Genomic DNA, 22,106 nt, shown 5'->3' with positions numbered 1-22,106 from the left:
ATGATCCCAGGGTACTGGGATCCACCCCCACATCAGGCTCCCTGCTCAGCAGGAAGCCCGCTCCTCCCTCTCCTAATCCCCCTGATTGTGGTCCCTCTCTTGATGTGTCTCTCTCTGTCAAATAAATAAATCTTTAAGAAAAAAAAAAAAGAAACTTCATACTTGAAATAAAAATTAAAATGAAAAGAGTATTGTTGCTCATCCCTATTGGGCTGTCATGGTTTTTTTCCCAATTATAGTGCTTCCTGAATACCACCGAAGTGCCCTTGTGACCCTTAGATCTTTTCTCGATGTGTTCACACAGAACCAGGCATACTACACGTGGTTTCTTCCACTTTCTTCTGGATTCTAACATGGCCCTCTATTGTATACCATCCTTTCTGTAATCTGAATCTGTAATCTTTGATCCACATATTCCTCAGCCCATTCTGTTGTCATCTGGAAACTCTATGGCATGCTCTAGTTCTGTGATAATTGGGTAATCCTGATCATCCAAGTTTCTAGTCAGCTACACAAAGAGAGCTAACACTAGACTCACCAACACCTACTTCTTAACTACAGTGCACAATAGCTTCTTAGCTTTGCCCACATATGGGCCAGCACATGTGTTTGTGCATGCTTATCTTATGTACTATTGAATAATTATGTCTTTGTATACACCTATGAATATGGTCTCGTGGGTATGGGTGTGGGTGTGGGTATATAAGCAACCAGAGCTCAGGTCTGGTCTTGAAGTCTGAATAATGAATGTTCAGTACTTGACTTAAATTAGTCTCTGTGCATTGTTAGCCTCAGTTTTGATCTGCCCTTAAATATCAGAGGAAGAATGAGTTCATTTCCTTGAAGTTTATTGGCTGTTACCGGTGGCAGAGCAAATTCCATAAAAGAGCAGGTTCCATACAGAGCAAGTGGAAGGGGAGCTCTGAGTTGGTGAGATTCTTGGAGTGGGGACTTGGAGTGAAGACTAGAAAAACAAGTATCTCCCTCTTTTTTTCCTCCATTCCCACAAGGATACTGGATTTATAGTAGGAGTATCCTGCTCAGCATTCACTTTCCAAATTGGAACCTGATCAGAGAAAACTGATGCAAAGTAGAAGAGGAAACACCTCACAGCTCCTCTGTTTCTCCATCCAATGGGATCCGAATATCCACATTGTAGTCTACTGGTTCCCCAGAGCTCATCCAGGGAATAGGGGTTCGATTGAAAGAAGGCCTGTTGGAGAGACTTTGGTTGTAGAGGACCAGGGGTTCACTCAGTAGGGGCCCCAGATCAAACTTGGGCATCTGGAAGGTCATGCGTTTGGAGGCCTTCTCATATCCACCATAAGGCATTGCTGTCCTGGAAAGGGGACACATTATTTAATTAAAAATCAGAATAAAAGGAACAACTTTATCAATAAGATGTTACCCTGTTTGGGGGATGGGGAAGTTTGTGAATTTTAGTTTAAGATTGCTCCTGCAGGGTGCCTGGGTGGTTCAGTTGGTTAAGCTTCTGACTCCAGCTCAGGTCATGATCTTGGGGTCCTGGGATTAAGCCCCACGTTGAGCCCAGAGTCAGGTTCCGTGCTTAGTAGGGAGTCTGCTTGTTCCTCTCCCTCTTCTGCTCCTCTCCCTGCTCATATGGTTTCTCTCTCTCTCTCTCTCTATCTCAAATGGATAAAGTCTTTATTTAAAAAAAAAAAAAAAGGATTGCTTCTGCACTCCTTATTCTTCTCCCTTAGTACTCCATTCCCCACTCCTGGTTTGCTTGTTTCCCCAGAGCTAATAATGAGAAAAGGAGTCTAGTGGGTACTGGATAAAGAGTTTCATGGAGAGTTGTGACTCAGACATTACAGACCCAAGACTCTAAGACCACCTTAAATTACAATGTAGAGACACCATCCCCTTCCCCACACACTCACAATCCCTAGCCCACCTCCAGTGGATAGCCCTGGCCTGGTGAGAGGAATTAACATTGCCTGGAAAATTCAGGTTATTTAGGATCAAATACAAAACACTTCTCTAGGGGCGCCTGGGTGGCTCAGTGGGTTAAGCCTCTGCCTTCAGCTCAGGTCATGATCCCAGGGTCCTGGGATCGAGCCCTGCATCCAGCTCTGTGCTCAGCAGGGAGCCTGCTTCCTCCTCTCTCTCTCTCTCTCTCTCTCTCTCTCTGCCTGCCTCTCTGACTACTTGTGATCTCTCTCTGTCAAATAAATAAATAAAATCTTAAAATAAAAACCACTTCTCTGGTGTTTCCCTGTTCTGCTTTCACACAGATCTCCTACCCACAGTCCAAAGAAGCCAAATTCGAAAAGAATAGATACTTAAACCTTACTAGAGTACAAAAAATAGAATCATACTACAAGGACAGTAATGGAATCCTAACCTTAAATGAAGGGAACCTCAAGAGTCCTTTAAACATGTAATGTATTATTCCCTTTAAAAATTTTTTTCTTATTTATTCTTTTGAGAAAGAGAGAGTGAGTGCGAGCACGAGCATGGGGGGGAGGACCAGAGGGAGAGGGAGGAGCAGACTCTCTACTAGCGGGGAGCCCAACACAGGGCTCAATCCCAGGACCCACCATGACCTGAGCCCAAAGCAGATGTTCAACTGACTGAGCCACCCAGGCATTCTATATTATTCCTGTTTTACAGCAAGACAACCAAGGCTCAGAAGTGCAGTGATTTCCCCATGACCAGCACAACTAGTAAGTAGTACAGTGAACTAAAATCTTGCCCCCCAGCAAATGTTTCCTTCATCATACTGCTCTGTTTCTCTGGACTAAAGTGAAAAAAACAAAGGCCTTCTATTAGGGCCTTGCCTCCCTCCTCAGCCTCCTTCTGGAACATTTGAACCAAAGTGTCCGTCCCAGCTGAGGACACTGTTCCACACACTGGAAAGCATCTGGTTCCTTCTTCATAACCCCTACCTGTTGAAGGACTTATATTGGGGGAGTTCAGGTTTGGCCCCATAGGCCAGCAGGTCGATGCCAAGCTCCACTTTTTGCTGAGGGTCAACCCCCATGGCTCGCTCCCATGGGGAAATATAGGTCTTGAACACGGTGATATGTTTTCCATCTCCGCCTGTCTGGTCTCCTGACAGCCATGGGAGAGAAAATTAAGTCAATAATAACAGTTAGTAGCCAGTGGAAGTTAGTCTTACATCCCTGCGCTAAGGAACTTGTTGGGGCCAGAGACCACAAATATAACATCCTGGTAATTGTGCTAGTTTCATGGATAATGATAGCATAGATCTGTGACCAAAACTGAAAAGCCAGAAAGGCTGAAAAACAAGGCTTCTGGGTGAAATAGACACATCTTGGTGTTCTCCTGGTCCCAGAGGGTCCATCGAGGCATTTCAGCAGGCCTCCCTTGCTCCCTAAACCCAATCTAGGTATTATTCCTGGGAACATCTCTGCTCTAGGGACCAAACACATTACTCTTGGGTAAGGATACTTGCCTGTTCCTGTCTCACCAGCTCCTGCTGTTCCAGCAGCTCCTCCTCTGCCCGTCTGGCCCCCTGGACCACCTGTACCCCCAGATCCAGATCCAGAGCCCTGATGGTGCTGCTGGTCAGAGCCATACTGTCTGGCAGAGCCACTTCCCCCTGCCTGGCCTCCACTGCTGCCCTTGCTGTAGGAGAATCCCTGCCCAGCTGTGCCCAGCTGTCCCCCAACTGTGGGAAGGAACTTCTGGAAGTGATCCTGAAAAGAAAGGACAAAGTGAGGGGAAGGTTAGGCAATGGGTACAGGGGAATATAGAAAGATATGGGTATGCACAGCAAGGAGGACATGATCAGAGACCATGGCTAAACAAAAGACACTGAATCCTCTGAGATTCCCTCTCCAATATGTGGACAGTGGATAACCAGGCTGAGAGGAATTAAACTCTCCTTTAGGGATAGGACACCCCTGGCTCAGTTCCTCCAATTACACCTTAAGATGGGGACAATTCATTCTCTATACTTCCCTTTCCGATCCTTAACAAGGCAAAAAGGACCAAAATTTCTGCTCAGCTAAAATTTAAAAGGATGGGGTTGGGACAGAGAACCCAGGCTTAATTTGAAGAGGTAGATCTCTGCCCTGTCCGCTTCTTTAATCTTCTCTAAAAGGCAGAGCTCTCTTCTTTCTCTTTCTCTTCTTCTCCTTTTTCTTCTTGATGCCTGTTGAACCAAGACCTCCTGGCCGTGAAACTGTAGCAGGTAGGGGGAAGGGTGACCAAAAGGGCAACCCTGGATTCCACCCCAAAGCCTAAAAATAACCCCACCAACTCCTTCAGGAGGCTCTCCTAGCCACCCCACCATGCACATCCCTCTCCTCCAACCAGTGTAATCAGACCCAGCCAGGGACGAGGGCTTTTGGACTCCTAAAGTTAGATATGACCGGCTCAGCATTTTTGCTCTGCTCCTACGTAAGGACCAATGACAGACACTCCTGCCTCTGGCCCATGTAGGCATCTATTTCTACTTCCCCTGGCTGCCCAGTAAAGGTGGAGGGGGAAGAAAGGTAATGGAGAAGATCCCCTCCTTCTCAGCTATAACATCTTGTGCCTGGCACCCTTCCAATCCCTACCTCTCTTGGGAAAAGGATCCTCACTAGGGGACACGGGATCTTAGAGGATAGTTTCATGGAATCCTTAGACAGACCCTTTAGGTAAAAGAATGGTTCAAGAAGAAGATGGTTATAAAAAGCACTTGCCTCTTCCTGGGGTTGCCAGATTTATCAAATAAAATTATAGGACACCAGTTAAAGTTAAATCTCAGATACACAACAAATACTTTTTTACTATAATTACACTCCAAATATTGTGTGGCACATATTTATATGTAAGAGAGTATTCATTATATATCTGAAATTAAAATTTAACTGGTATCCTGTGTTTTAAAAATTGAATTGAATTTTTATGTCTCAAATATTTCATGGGACATACTTTACTAAAAAATTATTCATGCATATCTCAACTTTAAAATACAGGATTTGGTATCCTGTGTCTTCTCTGGCAGTCCTATCCTTAACACTTGGCCATGCTGGGAAGGAATTTTCTCCCTGAGGGTGTGTACTCTTCACCCCTTCCCCTTCACCAGCTCTAAGACAGAGACTGAATTTCCAAGGTGGGCTGTAACTCACCCTGAGCTGTGAGGGGGTTAATATATCTGGGGATTTCATAAGCTTATAAATTTGCAGGGAGGTGAGGTTGGTGGTATTTGGGAGATTGAGGGCTTATGAAGAAGCTGTCAGAAGAGGCACAGGGCTATGAGAGTTGTAAAGTTCCAAACTCACCATTGAGCTGTCAGAGAAGACATCAGGGTGGTTTTCGTAAATAAATTTCTCTACCCGCATCTGCCGCAGTTTGAACATCTTGGAGCCCCTATTAGTGAGCAGCGACAACTCTTCCAACATCACATCCCTTGGGACACTGATCTTCTTGCCCAGGTTCAGGCCTGAGCTCTCCCGTCCACCTTTCAGGGAGGTGGGGAGGAAGAGACAAGGACAAGAGTAAAGTAGGGTTTTCTAGTTTCAGAATACTGATGCCATCCACAACTAAGTTTGTGACTCCTGCAGAGATGACAGAGGGAAGCAGATACTGTCTGTGACATCTGGTCAAACTGTACCTTGTTTGTGAGAGATTTTTATTTCCTGGGTTTGGGGTTGGAGACGATGCGCGGGAACTGGAATGCAGAGTGGGAGCAGTGGGGATGATAGAGTGGAGAGGGTGAATGAAGCAGAAGGTTCACAGGCATGGGGTGCGGGGCAAAAGGACTATAGGGACATCATGGATGGAGACCACTGGTGAAACTATGCATGCGGGCAAGCCCAAAGGCCAACACCACATCTAAATACAGATTTGTCGGGGCACCTGGGTGGCTCAGTCAGTTGGGTGTCTGCTCGAGTCATGATCCTAGGGTCCTGGGATCAAGCGCTGCATCAGGCTCCCCGCTCAACAGAGAATCTATTTCTCCCCCTCCTTCCTGCTCATGTTCTCTCTCTCTCACTATCTCTGTCTCTCCTAAATAAATAAATAAATAAATAAAATAAAATATTTAAAAAATAAATACGGATTTGTCTTAACTCCTTCCCCTTCTTTTCCTCTCAGTGAACTCTGACTACAGACACCCTCTGGGTATTGGGACAGCTCTTTACATGCGTATAGTCCTACTGCCCCCCAGGAAAAACTGCCTGAGTATTTTTCCATTTTAAGTGCTTACACAGGCTCCCTAGCTCTGGGGTAGAAAGTAAGGAAGTTAACCATTTATTAAGACTTTGCTGTGTGCCAGTCTCATATATGTGTGTCATATATATTTATTCTCTTCCTCAAACATACCTCACCAATCTGTGAGCCCTGTTGTCCTGGACCTGCATGGGTGATATGGCAAGAATATTATTGTCTCACATTACAAGGTGAAAAGGGTGGAAGGGTGAGGGGTCAGTGTTGAATCCTTTCTCCATTTTTCTTCCTGCCCCCATCCCCCAGAATTTCTCTTGTCCCTTCACATCTCTTCACCTTAAGACATATACAACTTTATGATTTTTCTTGGACTCTTGGGCCTGAGATGCTCTCTACAAGAAGTCCTACACTATGTGGGTACAAACATGCCATACCTCCAGTGAGTTCCATGATCAGCTTGCTGGATTTCCTCTTCTTGTTGGGAGCTGGGGTTCCTGAGAGTGGCATTGTGGAGGCAGAGGCAACCTGGGTAAAGTGGGAAGGGGGAGTTGGAGGGTGGACAGGAACTGGGAAGGGGGGGTATCTACTAAGAAGGCAGTACTTCTTAACCTGGGGTTAAGGGTTTCAGGTGAAGGGGTTTCATGAAATTTTTAAATAAATAAATAAATAAATAAATCCCCCCCCAGCGCCCCCCGCCACCAAAAGGTAAAAATCCATTGCTTTAGGACTTCTCTTTTCTTGGAGGCAAGGCAGAAAGTAGAGATGTGCCCTCTGCTCCTAACTTCTATCAGCCTCTTTTCTACTGTGTAAATAGAGTTCGTACAGGAATTAGGAACATAGTATATGTTGGGGCAATGGGTAAAACAAACAGATAACACACAGACAGGGTACTGCACCCAGGTTTCATTGGCTTGGTGTGACTTTAAGTTTTTATTTTTATGGGGCTCTCAGATTGGGGTTGTCACTCCCAAACTCTGGTCTCTCTTCAATCTTCCTCAAGCCCCATTGTGGCAGAAAAATGTTCTGCCAGGGTTGAGGAGATTCAGCCAAAAACATTCTCCATAGGAAGGAGAGGTTGTTGCTCCCCTATTGGGCCAGCTGGAGTGTGGCCTGGGAGGTCACAGCAGTGTTCCTTGCTCCCTTTCAGTCACTCCTGCCCCAGGCCCCAGAGCTAGAATGGAGAGGAGGGCTGAGAGCATTTGAACCCTGATGCATGTCAATTCAACAAGACCATAACAGTTGGGAATTGATGGGGGACAGGAACATAATAATGGAATCTGGCAGTGGAGGGGGACAAGCTGGGAAAAGATTCAAACTCCAGCCCCTCCTTGACAGAAGCTGACACTCAGCAAAACACTGTCTTCTGCTGAGTCTTGTTTCACAACATGTCTGCAATTCTACTAACTTAATGGGGTATGCTAAGGTCAGACTCCAGGAACTGCTAAATGGGCATTCACTATCCCTTTCTCAGCCCTAACTGGCTAAGTTCTTTTTCTTTCCATCCAGGCTCTCAGAATCCCTTCTTACTATTCTAGTGCGTCCTCCAACATCTCCATTCCCCCACCTTCCTGGGCCCCTCTCCTTCCAACTCTGTGGCTCCCCTGAATTAAACAGCTGGAAGCAGGGCATGGATAAGGGAGGATCAAGGGTCACAATTACGGACACAGACACAGCAGTCAACAGAATGGGCTCTAGCCCCTCTGGCCATAAAACTGGAAACTTACCGGCTGCTCAGGCGGTGGTCAGCTCTCCCTGGGGTCCAGCAGCTTTGGAGGACTGAACTGCTGTGACCGGAGAACCCGAGCTGGGCAGGCGTGGGGGCAGCACTGGCAGTGGAGGAGGGAGGGAGTTATTAATAGAGATGATGAGTACAAGCGGCTCAAATGGCACTGGGGGTACTGAGACCCTGGAACCAAGATCCCGCCCTCATTGCCCAGAGGCTCAGGAAGGGGAGGAATGGCCTTTGGGATTCTCCCACTTAGCTGTCTGAGCCAGGGATCAGACTGCCTAAGGATTCCCCTTTCTTAGCACCTAAGGTCCGAGAATCAAAGAAGCATTCGCGGAGAAATTGAAAACTGAAATGGAAAGAGGAAGCAAGCAGAAAGTGGTGGATAAGAATTCAGAGTGGGAGAGAAAGAATGTGGAGAACATGTCTGGAGAGCCACTCAAAACCAATCCAGGCTGGAGCTGGAGGGACATGTAGGTGCATTTTGGGGGTGGGACGGCTTAAGGTGCTGTGTTTGGGGAAAGGAAGTCTGTACACAATGGAGCTAGCTGCTCATTGAAAGTTCCTTAATGGGTTGGTCTTTCCTGAAAAGCTAGATCTGGGGAGGCTAAGGAACCAAATTAACAAAATCCAGTGCTTCCTATGATGTCAAAGATGATGTGGGGAAGACTTGACCAGTTTTTGCCTTTTCATCCCCATATGCTATTGGGGTGCTCAGTTCGGCCTGCTTTGCAGGACACATGTTGATGTCTGAGAAGTACATGTATGCCAGGTCCTTTTCTCTCCAGGGTTCCCACTTGGGACTTTCTTCAAAGGGAGCACACATTCCCTAGGGTCTAGACTGTCCCATTCATACTCTTCCAGAGGATCCCCTGGGCAAGGGTACAAGTTTGAGAACCTCCATGAGGGAAGCCTGTCATTTACCCAGACCTGTCCTCAGTAGCTGCATGAACATCTTGGACTCTCTTCCACCTGCTCAGGTTTTGGAACCAGCGGCTGCTGCACTTTTATTTCAGTCACCACCATCTTGTTATGGCAGCTTTAGGAAGTGACTTTGCAGCTTCCAGAATGCTCCTCTGTCGCTTTGTGAGCTCTCTGCTCTTCCTGACCGTGTCCTTTTCACATCCTGAACTTTCCAAGCTCAGGCCAGGGACTGAAAGATCATCCTGCACCCCTCTAGTTGGCCTCTGCCTAGACCAGTTTAGCCTCCAGGTCCCTCATCTTTTATCCTCCTTCTCCATTCCCTCCCAACCCAAAGAAGCAATTAAAAGAAAAAATAAAAATGGCAAATGGTGATTTTTGTCATCACCACCAACCTACTCTCAAAAACAAAAACAAATCAAAATTTTGGTCTCCTGTGATTGAGTACCTAAAACTACCAAGTGGATGAAGACAATAGTCAACCTACAGCTCAATGGGCCCTTCCTTTGGAATTCTGAAACTGACACGGGAGCATCAGGGTCCTGGGCCTGGTTATTTGCACAAATATGCCCCCTGCTGGAGTAACAGCACTTTCTCAGAAGTCCTTAATTCTAGCCTGCCTCCAGTGCCTTCTCTTCTGTAGTAGACTCTATCTACACTGATCCACCCTCTTTCTCCTTCCCTCTCCCACCCCACCGTCACCTCCAGGCATTGCTTTCCCATAGAAACATCATTGCTTCCCCCAGAGAGCTAGGAAATGATGATGGCAAAGGCTCAAAGGGCCTTTCCACTCCTCTTGGTTCTGAAATTGAGGACTTGACTGGGAAGTGTGGAGCAGGAGATGGAAAAGGAAAGAATCTGGATAAAGAATGTAGGGAGAGAGAACCAAAAGGAATGGTGGAGGTGGCTAAATCTGAGTGGGACAGAAGAGCAAAAGACCAGGGAGTGAAGGACAAAGAGTGAAAAATAGGGCAGGAGTGGAAAAAGAAGTAAGGAATCAGGAGATTGGGAAACGGGTTAGAGAAGATGGAGAAGAATCAGGATTTGGGTATAAAACTACAAGAGATGATGGCGACAGAAGGTTTGGAACTTAAGTTTATTCTTGTGCACAAACCAAAGTACTGTGACTCACACTCAATATGCAAAGGAAACGATCAATCCAGATCAAGCAGCAAACGTGGCTGACTGGTGGTGGTCATGGTGAGAGGGGAGTCCATACCCATTTAGGATCAGAGATCAGGACCTGAAGCTGAAAAGGAACAACAGCTAGGGTGCGGGGGATGGGGTTGGGCTGAAAAGAGGTTCTGGCTCTGGGTTATTTCCTTGCACTTTCCCAGGTCATCATGACAAGCTGCAGAAGGTAGAAGGACAAACTCAAAGGAGGTAGAACAGACACTACTTATTCTTTTGACACTCAGCCCACACTCTCACATCCCCCGACCATCATCTGTCCTCATTCTAACAAATGCATTCTTCTCTCTCAAATTTTTTTCCTAGTCCCCGTTGTACACGGTGAGTTTCTTGAAACCCAACTCTCCTGTCTGCCAAAACTGCTCTCTCTCCCCCCATGCTCTTCCCTGTGGCTCAGTCAATTTCATTCATTCACTCTGCTCCTGGTTTCTGCCTCACTTTCCACACCATGGCTCTTTCCCCCCTCCTTTCTGTCCCAGGTGCATGAAGCAATGAAGCCAATCATTTTTCCATTCCAGAGGAAATTTTCTGCCTTTCTTTTTCACTTCCTGGAAGCTTGTAGCTCGGCATGGGCCTCTTAAATGGCCTCTTTCTGAAATCCTGACGAATAGAACTATTTATTTATTTATTTATTTATTTATTTATTTTATTCATTCATTCATTTAAGTGCTCTCTACCCCCGGTGTGGGTCTCTAACTCACAACCCTGAGATCAAGAGTCACATGCTTCTCCAACTGAGCCAGCTAGGCACCCCCTGAATAGAATTCTGAGTTCTGTTCTGGGTCTAGCTGGTATAACTCAGCCCTTACATACTGCCCCTGCCCTTCAGGTCTTCTCATAATCTGTGAGTTTCACAAGATGCTATACCGCTGCTACAAGCACTGGTCTTAAATTTCAGTCAATCTCTTTCTCCTCACTAGACTCTCCATGAGGAGCTATCTGACCCTTCTTTAATCAGTATAGAGGGAAGACCCAGATTGGGTCTTTATTTAGACCACTCCTCTTACTCTTGCCCCAGGCATAAGAACACATCTGTGGCCAAACACACTTGCACATACACATACACACACACACTCACATACATATCTAGATATATGCCAGCCAAGCTTGGGAAACGAAAGTGAGGAGTAGCAAGCGATTTGGGGAAAACAGAGAGCAAGTCAGTCCCTTTGAGTCCTGCCTGATGGTGAACTTCTTGCCTGAGGTCTCACTAGTAACTTCTCCATGTGCTTCTCATTGAATGTTAAAATGAGATTCACAGAAAGCACAAATGTAGAGAAATAGAGACCAGCGGAGGGGCATGGGTGCAGATTGAGATAGAGAGATTGACGCAAGGAACAACAGAGACAAAGAGAAGCACAGATAACAAAGCAGAGATAATAGGTTGCAAAGCAGCAGGGAGGTTGGGAGCCAGGAGGATGGGACACCAACTCCAAAACTATCTCTGGCAGGAGGGAATTTAGCCTCCAAATGCCTGAGAGAGGACATGGGATGGGTAGGAGAAGCAACTTTAGGAACTGGGTGTTCCATCTCTCCTTGGTCCTGGGAGCTGTGCCCTGCTCAGTGGTGGCCTGCCCCTGGCCTCCACACATGAGCCTGCAATCCAGTTCTGGTGGCTGAGAACCGGGGCCTGGCTACCTGGAAGCCACAGGAGCTGGGGGAAGTCCCAAGACCTCTGGGAGAGTCTGGAGGAGGGGCTGGGCTAAGGACAGGGGTTGAGGCCAGCTCTGCTCTCCAGATGGGCTCATCCAATGTAGTGGCTGCTCGGGGGGCTAGTACAGTGGGGGCCAGGGGTTCTGCAGTGGGCTGGGGTGCTGGAGTGGAAAATCGGCGGATCTCTTGCACTCGGGCAGTTTTGGGGGGCCCTAAGGAGCTGGGGCCAGGAGTCTGGGGAACCTCATCGAAACAGAACATGGCAGTTTTAAGTTGGTAGGGCTGGTGCCGCATGAAATCCAGAGCCTTGATACCCTGCTTGGGGGTCGCCCGAGGACCCTGGGACTGGGCCTTATTAGGGAGAGTTCGGGCAGCCTGGGGGAAGAAGGGTGAGAGCAGTGGGTTGTAAGCAATAGGAGGTGGGGCACGGATGTTGGGTGAATATTTCCAGGAAGGGGGCAGTGAGGGTGTAGGGGAAGGGCTTCTGGGACGAGGGCCAGGGCCAAGGCCAGGACTAGGTGTAGCTTCCACCACATACCTGTCTGCTCGGCTTTGCCGCTTGGCAAACAGCTCCCCACCCCTGCCCTGAAGCCTTGTGGGCTCAGGGATTGCAGCCAAAGGCGCTGCCCCATTCACTAGACCATCAAGGAACCCTCGAGACGAGGGTTTAGGAGCCACTGGAGGTGGAGTCTTGGGAGCCATCGGGGGCGGAGTCTTGGGTGCCATCGGAGGCGGGGTTTTAGGTGTCACGTGAGACGGAGTCTTGTAACTCCTGCCCCCTGGTGGCTGCATGAAGTTGCAGGCTTCAGCCCCGAGGCTCAGAGCATCCTCCTCTGGACCGGATTCCGCTCCGCCCGCGCGGGGTTTTTCATCCAGGTTCTGCACCAACGATAGCAGCTCGGGGTTGGGCGAGTTCTTCGTCTCCTCCTTTCCCGGACGAAACATCTGCTTCCGGGTTCCCCGTCGCCGGGCCTCCTGGAGGATGCCAGTGCGGGCAGCTGGCACGGAGATGCGCTGCTCCCGAGCGCTGGGGGGCTCAGGTGCCCCGGGGCCTGGGGCGGGAGCCTCTGGGCGCGCAGAGGGTCGCAGAGGGGCCGATAGGAAGATAGAAGCGGTGGAGGTCATGGCAGCGGCGCTAGGAGGAGCGGGAGGCTCTGGGGTTCCTCCTGGCGTTACAGGACGATTGGGGGCTGGGATGTACAGGGAACTGGTGGCTGTCACGGGGCCCGAGGAGCGTGGAGTGCTGGGGGAACCGGAGGCTGGCACGTGGCTGGGCAGAGGGGTGGGTCCCTGTGGAGGGGACTGGAAGGGCGGTGGGGCGGAGCTGAGGCCTCCCAGGCTTTCGCTCGCCCTCTTGGGAGCTAAGGGCCGGAAAATAACCGAAGTGGTACCTGGCCGCTGCCCTTGTAGACCTGGGGTAAAGGGTTTGGCTGATCGGTTAAAGATGTTTGGAGCTGGGGTTGGGGCTCCACCGCCTGGGAAGAAGGGTCTGGGGCTGGCTACAGGGGCTGGTGAAGGGCTGGATGGGAGCATAGCCGCCTCCGGAGGAGCACTCTGGGCTCGAGGTGGTGACTGCAGGCCCTGCCCGTTGGGCATGGCCGCTGGACCATCCTGCGCCGCCTCCTGGGTGCTGGAGGCTGTGCGCTGGCGCTGCTGTTCAAAGAGCTGGGCCCCTCTGCCCGAGGCCTCACTCAGCTGCCCGCCCTGGGCCTCTGCTGCAGCTGAGCCTGGCCTGGCCAGCTCCATATCCAGATAGGGGCTGTCCCAGTCGCACTGGTTGGTGAGGCTGCGGGCGTCAGAGAACGCCTCCTCGTCCAGCTCCGACTCGCTCGTTGGAGGGACCCCGTCTTCTTCCTCAGCACCTGTCCCAGCCGCAGCCCCAAAGCTCACTAGGGTGTACTTCTTGGCTCTCTGCCGTCGTTTCTTAAACATAAGCACCCCCTTGGAGTGGGGATTAGGGGCTGCAGTTAGTAGGGATGCAATCGTCCGGCATTTGGTCTTGGCCTCCTTCACACTCTTCTCTTGGAGACTCTCTGCCCGTTGCAGTTCTGAGGAGGCCGGGAGGGAGAATAGTCAGTGAACCTCTTCTAGTCCTGTTCCCCACGGCTTTCACCCCAACCCCAGCCCAGCCACTTTCTGCAGTCCTCCCACCTTGTCTTTTAACTGGCCTGATCCACAGTATCTCTTGCCTGTAATAAAGTCCTCCGACTTGGGGCAGAGTGGTAGGTGAAAGGTGAAACCAAGGACAGTTGAAGGGAAGGCAGAGTCTAGTTGGCTCCCTGACACCACTCTGATCACAGCTCTTCTACTTACCTCTCTCCCATCTACTCTGCTTCTATCTTCCTGGAGATGTGCTCTTACACACCCCGCATACATTCTTCCCCTGCCTCCCACCATTCCTGGCTGGCTGGCAATGCTGGGGATGGGGGGTAGGGTAGAGGACAATCACTTCCCATGGCAGCCAGGGAGATGAGGCAGGTCCCAGGGAGAGATAAAATGAGACCATGTTAGGGGGTTTTTCAGCAACTTAGGGACTTATCTCCTCTTCCCACCCTTTACCCCTATGATAGGGACACAAAGGACCCTTAGGAAGAAGGATCTTTATTCACAATTCCACCCACATTATGTAGTTCACATCATACACATTCATGGAAATAACACCCACCACACAGTTCAACAAGAATATGGTCTAGGGGCGCCTGGGTTGCTCAGTGGGTTAAGCGTCTGCCTTCAGCTCAGGTCATGATCTCAGGGTCCTGGGATTGAGCCCCGCATCGGGCTCTCTGCTCAGCAGGGAGCCTTCTTCCCCTTCTCTCTCTGCCTGCCTACTTGTGATATCTCTTTCTCTGTGAAATAAATAAAAATCTTAAAAAAAAAAAGAATATGGGTCTAGTGGAGGCAGTTATGGGCATATTCTCTCATATGTACTTTTCTCTCTCATTCACATAAACCCCAGCTTATATACACCCTAGTTCACATATACACATATAAATACACATGTACCCCCACAAAAACACAGTCACTCAAATACCTTCACACACATGCATACTCCTTCCCAGTTGCCCCTGCAGATACCCTGTTGCTAACAGTTTGGACAAAATTTTAGAACTGATATTGGCCTTCCAACCACCAGGACACCCCTCTGTGCTTCACACCCCTGCTACTCACAGCCAGGGATAGCCTCAGATCCGAGATGCAGGAAAAGCCAGAGTGCTGCTCTCCAGTGCAACCCTCCAAATCTTTAGGATATCTCAAGGTCACCAGCTAAATATATTCCACCACCAACCCCCACCCAGTTGGGGTTGGAGTGGGGTGGGCTTCTTTGGGGGTCAGCCTTCTAGGTAGAGAGCCACTAACAGGCAGCCACAGAAGGACTAGGTAGGAAGGGGAACCTGGGCAGGGCTTCCCATGCCATGTGGTGCCTGGGAGGTGGGGCCAGGAAATGGGAGAGCCTGCCCTGCTGCTAGGACCCTGCCTTAGGCACAGATTCTCTCTGATCTATGATCCCCAGTTCCTCCTGAAAAATTCTTGAAATTCCATCCACTTTCCACTCAAGATACCAAGCTCCTTTCTAGTTAGGGCTTTCATGCCACCCATCCCAACGTTTGTACTACAGATTGTGCTATGCGTGAGAGATAGGCACTGGAGTCAGGGTTCAGTTCGGGTTTTTTGTTCTTGGTAGAGTTACCTCACTTCATTGAAGTTCATTTTTCTCATTGGTAAATGAGCATGATAATGGCTATCTCATAGGATTGCTATGAGGACTAAATGAGGTAGTGTAGGTAAATTTAGCATTTCATGGCAGCCCTGAGGCCCACGGTGAGTAACTATGACTATTAAAGCTTTCTTGACACCAGGTACACATGTATACAGACACTTGCTTGTTCACGCATATATTCTCCCATGGATTCCCATATACATGCCTTCATGTATTCACAGATTCACACTTCTTTCTCTCACACACACTCCCTCCCCATGAGTTTTCTATAGCTCATGCGGTCACAAACCCCTTTGACATGTGGCCATAGCATCAGCCCATTCTGAGAAAGGGGCAGTGAAACTCTCCTGAGAAAAGAAGGAAGAAGAAGTCAAAAAGGAGGAAGGAATAAGGGAATAAGACCTTTCCCAAAGACATCTCTTCCTAAACCTTTGATGTATTCCCCTCCATTCTAGATCCCAGAACTCTCTTGGCTATGAGAGGGTAGTACCTGCATAGAATGGGTCTTGGAGCCCAGAAGCTGGATCTGGGGCTTTGTTGCAGCTGGCTTGGCTGAAGGGCTCTTGGCTGATGGGCTCAAAGGTTTCCATGCCGAGAAATGCAGTGTTGGCTGGAGCAGGACCAGCTTGAGCCACCCCCCACGCCTTTTAAAGCCCCTTTGTCTTGTCCCCAGAGCTGGCAGCTGAATGAGCTCACTGTGCTATTTTTGGAGCCTAGCCCCCTCCCTTCTCTCTGCTGCCCCACAAGCCCCGGTGTGATGGACGTGGACACCTGCCTACCCTTCCTCCCACCCCACTGGACACTGAGGTCTGCTTGGCTAAAAATATCCCTGAGCAACTAACTGCAGTCTTACCCAGCACCATAGGAAGGGAGGGGTGCTAAAATGAGAATTGGGGATAAGCATGGGATCCTGGGCATGCATCTGGAATTTCTTTGTGGGATATTGGACATTCTCAGGGATGTCAGACTCTAAATCAATGTCCTTAGCCCCTTTCCAGACTTAGACACACAAAACTCTATAGATCAGAAATCAGAATGGTAGAGGGGAGGAATGAGAGATGAGAACTAGAGGGGGTAATCCTAGATTTTCAACATGACAAGAAAAAGTCTCTGGAGAAAAGGCATGGGACAGGGAGAAAGTTCACCATTAGACCTTGTTCTGTAGCTCACTTCAAAAATAGCAAAGAGCCTGAGATAAGTGGTACAGGCTTTTTCTGCCCAGGCTTACATTCTTGCATAAGATAAGGAGTCGAAGATCCCTCCCTCTACCACTTCTTAGGGATCTCATGACTATCCCATATGCTCCCAGTCCCCAGGAACGCAGATGAACTTAGAAAGGTCAAAGGTAGCTCTGATGCTATGCCTGAAATTAACACTGAAAAACCCCTGACCTGCTTCCAAAAACTCCCCTGCATCATATTTGAACTCTGCCCTCACCTGTCCTACACTTAGCAAAATCAGAGCAACAACAAAAAGCAAACCCTTTGTTGATTTCATGTCCCTTTCCAACTTCCCTACTCACTCTGTTCCTGGGTTGGGTTGAACCACCTACACATTTTGCCCAACTGGTTAAAACAGTAAAAATAATGGGGACTGTGAGAATAATTATTTTCCCCTTCTACTCATCTCTCATCACTTGTCCCCAGGACTATATCCAAAGAAAGCATAAAGTATGGTTATGGAGAGGTAGATTTAGGATTCAGACCTAAAGATCCTGACTAGGGAAAAAAGGGTTTGGGCACTTACTGGCTTGCTTGGCCTTCTGGGTGTAGGTAGTAGTGAGGTCTTCTGCCACCGGATGGGGAACAGGCCCCACCATAGGGATGAGATGAGGGCCAGGCCGGAGGGGGCCGTGGGGCAACAGCAGGGCTTCGGCTGGGGGTAGCTGAAGGGCTGTCCCACCGTCCCAAGATGGGGAGCTCACGCGGCTGTCACCCTGACTGGGAGGACTAGCGGCTGCAGGTGCTGGCTCTGCAGGGCTGTCGGATAGGTAGACCTCATCAGGTAGGGCTCCCGGAGGGGAGGGCCTCGTGGGGCCTCTGCGGCGGGGTCGGCGGGGCTTCTCCTGGGCGGCGGCAGGGCCATCGGCATCACTGTCTGTCTCTCCGTAGTAAGCTTCACTGTCAGGGGGTGAGAGGATGCTCCCAGGCTGAAGAGGCTGGGGGACTGGAGCGCCAGGGGGCTCAGGACTCAGTGGAGATAAGGGTGACAACACCTGAAGCTCACCAGGGGATGGAGACCGCACAGGCCCCTCATCCTCTACCCTGGATGGGAAAGAGGACAGGGCTTGAGAAATGGGCTGGGTGACTGACAGCTAGTGAGATCCAGAGGGATGGGAGAAGGAAGGGAGGGAGAGAGGGGACTGAATGAATAGGCAGGGAAGAGTGGGGATCTGCAGGCAAACTGGGAGGCAAATGTGCTGGAAGGGCTGGGGGTGTCAAGTGAGTATTTGAGTGTACTTTGAGCCCACGTTGAGCCCTTGTCTGTCTCCTTACCATCACATCTCCCTCTAAGTCCATATCCACTCCCAGCCCTTAATTGCAGATACACTGGAACCCCCTGGGAGGCAATGACAAATATCTATACTCCAGCACAAACTTACAAGCAGAAGTGGGCACTTAGTAGTAGCTGAAGCCAGGCCAGTAAGACATAGAACTGAGACAGGGAATTGGGAGCCCTGGGCTAGGGGGGTGAGCTGGGCTGGGGTGGGAGGGGTCCATACCTCCGCACCGTGAGGACCAGTTGACTCCCTGAGGCATCAATGAGGCTCATGGCACTGGCATGAGAGAGGCTGGTGCAGGAGACCCCATTGATGGCTAAAAGCTGGTCCCTCTCTCGGAGTCCTGCTCTGCCAGCCTGGCTCCGTCTTCGGATCTGAGGTTGGGAGGAGAGATTGTAGGTGAGGGAGGGCTCTAAGTGGGAATAGAATGAAAGAAGTCAGGACAGCAAGGACCTATGCATGGAAGGGATATACTTTGCAGGGTAAGAAAGGATGGGGAGGAACATGGAGCTGCAGTTGAGGGGGCCTATCTAGAGGGAAGAAGGCACAGATTACAGGGAGTAATATACATCATACATCATATGAGGGGAGGCAGGGTAATCACCAGATCAAAGAGGCTTGGGGAAAACTGCAGAGTGGAGGTACTAGAAATGGCAGTTGGATCCCCTAAAGATTTCCCTTCAAGGGCAGTATCTTTACTAGCCAATGGTTCTTTTCTAAGCCATTACCTACACAGTCAAGATTTTAGAACATTATTCCAGACTGGAAGGAGTCTAGCAGATCCTGGGAGACTGTAGCTGTGTATGTATATGTGTGCCATGCATGCACACGGATGTACATATGGGAAAGTAATAATAATAGTATTATTATTATGGCTATCATTTGTTTAGTGGTTGCTAAATGTTAGGTATGGTGCCAAGCATTCTACATGTATTATTGCATTTAATCCTGAGAATGGTTCTATGAAGTAGGTACTGTTATTACCCACATATTATAGATGAGAAAACTAAGCCTGTGTGGTGAAACCACATAACAGCTTCATCTGACAGGCCAGACCTTGCCATAACCCTCCTAGTACCTAAAAAGTCTTGCTTCATGAGAGAAAGTGATGGTGATGGGAAAGAGGAGCCCTGAAGTCCTGGGCAGGGTAGGGCAGGGTAGGGCAGGACTGGGTAAGACAGCCTCAGCTCACACATACCAATATAGTTAAAGAAAAATTAGAACCTTCCCTATATTCCTGGAATTTGGAGTAGAGGCATAGAGTCAGGAATGCAAAGACTGGACGGCCAGAACTGGGCCCCTGCTTCTATGGTGCCACAGAGAACTGAGGCAGTCTTTCTTTTTTTCTGCCCCCAGAAACCAGGAATTCTTCTCTAAGAGCCCTCCAACCCCCCGCAAGAAGCTTGTGCTTAGGAACTACAGGAACTACTCCTCCCACCAGACGAGCATGCTTCCCTGCCCACCTGCCCACCCCCACTCCTCTTCTCCACAGCCTCCCACCTCTCCCCCAAAGGCCACCACATGACTCTTTCCAGATTCCCCTGGGTTCCCCTTTCCCTGAAACCTCAATCATAGGGGCTCTCCCTTACCTTGGACACCTGTAAAGGTTTCCTCTGCTCGGCCCCACCCTGAAGTCGGAAACCCCAGGGGGCTCCCCCTGACAATGTGACCAGCACCTTCTCCTCAGCACCCATCGCTCAGCTTGGCCTATGGCCCTCGGAGTTTGGATAGTGTCCCAGGGAGAGAAGTCGAGGCGCTGGTACCCCGTCCGGCCTGTCTGTATGGCTGTCCTACTCCTGCTGCCCCAGGCCTTCCCCCCCACACCACACACCACAGGCAGGCAACTTGGCCCTGGGAACGGTACAGTCCAGCACACATGTCCTGTCAATCTGAGCCCTGCTCAAAATAGTTGCGGGCTCTACTCCCTTCCCTCCCCCAGCTGTATTACATCCAAAGCTAATTATAGTAAAAACTTCTGCCCTCCCCTTTCGAGCATTCTCCTACATGGGTCTTTCACTCAGGACTCCGAGTACTAGCTCCAACTAATACACATACTTTCAGGGACTGGGCCTCCCCTGATAGGATCACAGACAAATCCCAACTGCTTTCCTCCAAAGCTCATTTCAAAGTGGCAGCAGCAGGGGCTTCAGTTCCATGGCAAGAAGTGGCTGGATTTGTCCCTTAAGTTCACAAGCTCCCCAGAAGTGTGCCCCCCTGCTGTATTAATGTGCCTGTTAATCAAAATGGAGATCCATACCTCACTGCAGTGCTGAGTGCAGTATAGCTTTTAAAGCTCCTGGCTTCCAAATATAAGACAGCATATAGGATTATATAATGAAATAATCTATTAATGTGTATATATAATGATTCCCAGGTCTCAGCTCTAGGAATTCAGAATTTATTGGTCTGGTACCCAGTATTGCTGTTTTATTTCATTTTATTTTATTTAGTTTTTTTTTTAAGATTTTATTTATTTATTTGACAGACAGAGATCACAAGTAGGCAGAGAGGCAGGCAGAGAGAGAGAGAGAGAGAGAGAGAGGAGGAAGCAGGCTCTCCGCTGAGGAGAAAACCCGATGCAGGGCTCGATCCCAGGACCCTGGGATCAAGACCGGAGCTGAAGGCAGAGGCTTAACCCACTGAGCCACCCAGGCACCCCTCATTTTATTTTTTTTTTCCATTTTTTTTAATGCTTTCCCGCTTTCAGCAACTGTTGTAATTGTCCACTTTGCAATTCCCTGTTCATTTAGCCCCTGAATTTTAGGGACTTGACAAAAATTAGAAGTCCAAGCCTAATTCTACTTTTTTTTTTAAGATTTTATTTATTTATTTATTTTTTTGACAGAGAGATCACAAGTAGATGGAGAGGCAGGCAGAGAGAGAGAGAGAGAGAGAGAGAAGCAGGCTCCTTGCTGAGCAGAGAGCCGGATGCGGGACTCGATCCCAGGACGCTGAGATCATGACCTGAGCCGAAGGCAGCAGCTTAACCCACTGAGCCACCCAGGCGCCCCTACTTAAAAAAAAAAAAAAAAAGATTTTATTTATTTGTTTGACAGGGAGAGATCACAAGTAGACAGAGAGGCAGGCAGAGAGAGAGAGGGAAGCAGGCTCCCTGCTGAGCAGAGAGCCTGATGGAGGACTCGATCCCATGACCCTGAGATCATGACCTGAGCCGAAGGCAGCAGCTTAACCCACTGAGCCATCCAGGTGCCCCTAATTCTACTTTTTAAATAAGCAACGACGCAAGAATATCTAGACAGCAAGAGTTTTACAGAACAGAATTCTTTTTTTTTTTTTAATGAAGGCGTAATTGTCATCTTAACACCTTTTTTCTCTCTCTTTTTTCTCTTTCTTTTTTTTCTTCTTCTTTTTTCTCTCTCTTTTTTTTCTCTCTCTCTCTTTTAAAGATTTTATTTATTTATTTGACAGAGACAGAGAGATCACAAGTAGGCAGAGAGGTAGGCAAAGAGGCAGGGGAAGGGGCGCCTGGGTGGCTCAGTGGGTTAAGCCTCTGCTCAGGTCATGATCTCAGGGTTCTGGGATTGGAGTCTGCTTCCCCCTCCCCCTCTGCCTGCCTCTCTGACTACTTGTGATCTCTCTCTCTCTGTCAAACAAATAAAATCTTTAAAAAAAATGAGGGGGGAAGCAGGCTCCCTGCTAAGCAGAGAGCCTGATGGGGGGCTTGATCCTAGGACCCTGAGATGTTGACCTGAGCTGAAGGCAGAGGCTTAACTCGATGAGCCACCCAGGTGCCCCAGAACATGATTCTTCTGCCATACCCTTATTTTATGCAAGCCAGTATCACGAAACACTAAGATAGCCTAACAATGGGTTCTGAATGTCCTAAGTCTATGCTATTTCTTTTTTCTTTTCTGTTCTCTTTTCTTTTCCTTTCTTTTCTTCCCTCCCTCCTTCCCTTTCTTGTTTTTTTTTTTTTTCTTTTTTCCTTTGGTATATCCAAGCAGATCGAGACTCTGACTAATGTCTGGGAGGTACACACAGAAACTTTGCCAGCCTTCCACCTCAAGGCTCATTGTTCTGGGATATCTGGTTCTTTTTATATTCCCTCTTGGGGAGAAATGATTGATAGTGTAACATTGAGTCATAACTCTAATGCCTCATTCACGTTGGCATCATGGACAGGCTCTCTCTATTCTTTCATAGCAACATTAAACAGGTATACTTTGGGATCACAGTATACTTTGGATTTTGTTTTTTGTTTTTTGTTTTTTACAGAATCTTTGCAAGGATGC

The 22,106-nt window shown here is 48.8% G+C and overlaps 2 protein-coding genes across 3 annotated transcripts; both read right to left on the bottom strand.

The window, feature by feature from the left end:
- Positions 1 to 827: 827 nt before the first annotated feature.
- On the bottom strand, positions 828 to 8,219 carry MYOZ1 (myozenin 1). The gene is made up of 6 exons (XM_032840298.1): positions 7,869 to 8,219; positions 6,579 to 6,669; positions 5,259 to 5,437; positions 3,440 to 3,683; positions 2,910 to 3,075; positions 828 to 1,339 (listed from the first exon to the last, which is right to left on the bottom strand). Exons 2-6 carry the CDS (start codon positions 6,649 to 6,651, stop codon positions 1,108 to 1,110), a joined length of 894 nt encoding a protein of 297 aa, XP_032696189.1. The 5' UTR covers positions 6,652 to 6,669; positions 7,869 to 8,219; the 3' UTR covers positions 828 to 1,107.
- A 1,649-nt stretch (positions 8,220 to 9,868) lies between these two features.
- SYNPO2L (synaptopodin 2 like) lies at positions 9,869 to 19,743 on the bottom strand. Of its 2 annotated transcripts, XM_032840283.1 has the most exons (4): positions 19,443 to 19,743; positions 18,076 to 18,227; positions 17,100 to 17,617; positions 9,869 to 13,683 (listed from the first exon to the last, which is right to left on the bottom strand). In XM_032840283.1, the coding sequence occupies exons 1-4, from the start codon at positions 19,545 to 19,547 to the stop codon at positions 11,543 to 11,545; spliced, it is 2,916 nt and encodes a 971-aa protein (XP_032696174.1). In that variant the 5' UTR covers positions 19,548 to 19,743; the 3' UTR covers positions 9,869 to 11,542. The 2 variants fall into 2 exon arrangements, with proteins under 2 accessions (XP_032696174.1, XP_032696182.1); XM_032840291.1 differs by lacking the exons at positions 17,100 to 17,617; positions 18,076 to 18,227; positions 19,443 to 19,743 and adding an exon at positions 15,844 to 16,123.
- Between the last annotated feature and the right edge of the window lie 2,363 nt (positions 19,744 to 22,106).

Source organism: Lontra canadensis, unplaced genomic scaffold (assembly GCF_010015895.1).
Source record: "Lontra canadensis isolate GAN:19392208 unplaced genomic scaffold, GSC_riverotter_1.0 scaffold3, whole genome shotgun sequence".
In the NCBI taxonomy this organism is placed as follows: Eukaryota; Metazoa; Chordata; class Mammalia; order Carnivora; family Mustelidae; genus Lontra; species Lontra canadensis.
Note: the sequence above shows the minus strand (reverse complement) of the source record. Positions and strands in the feature narration are given on the sequence as shown.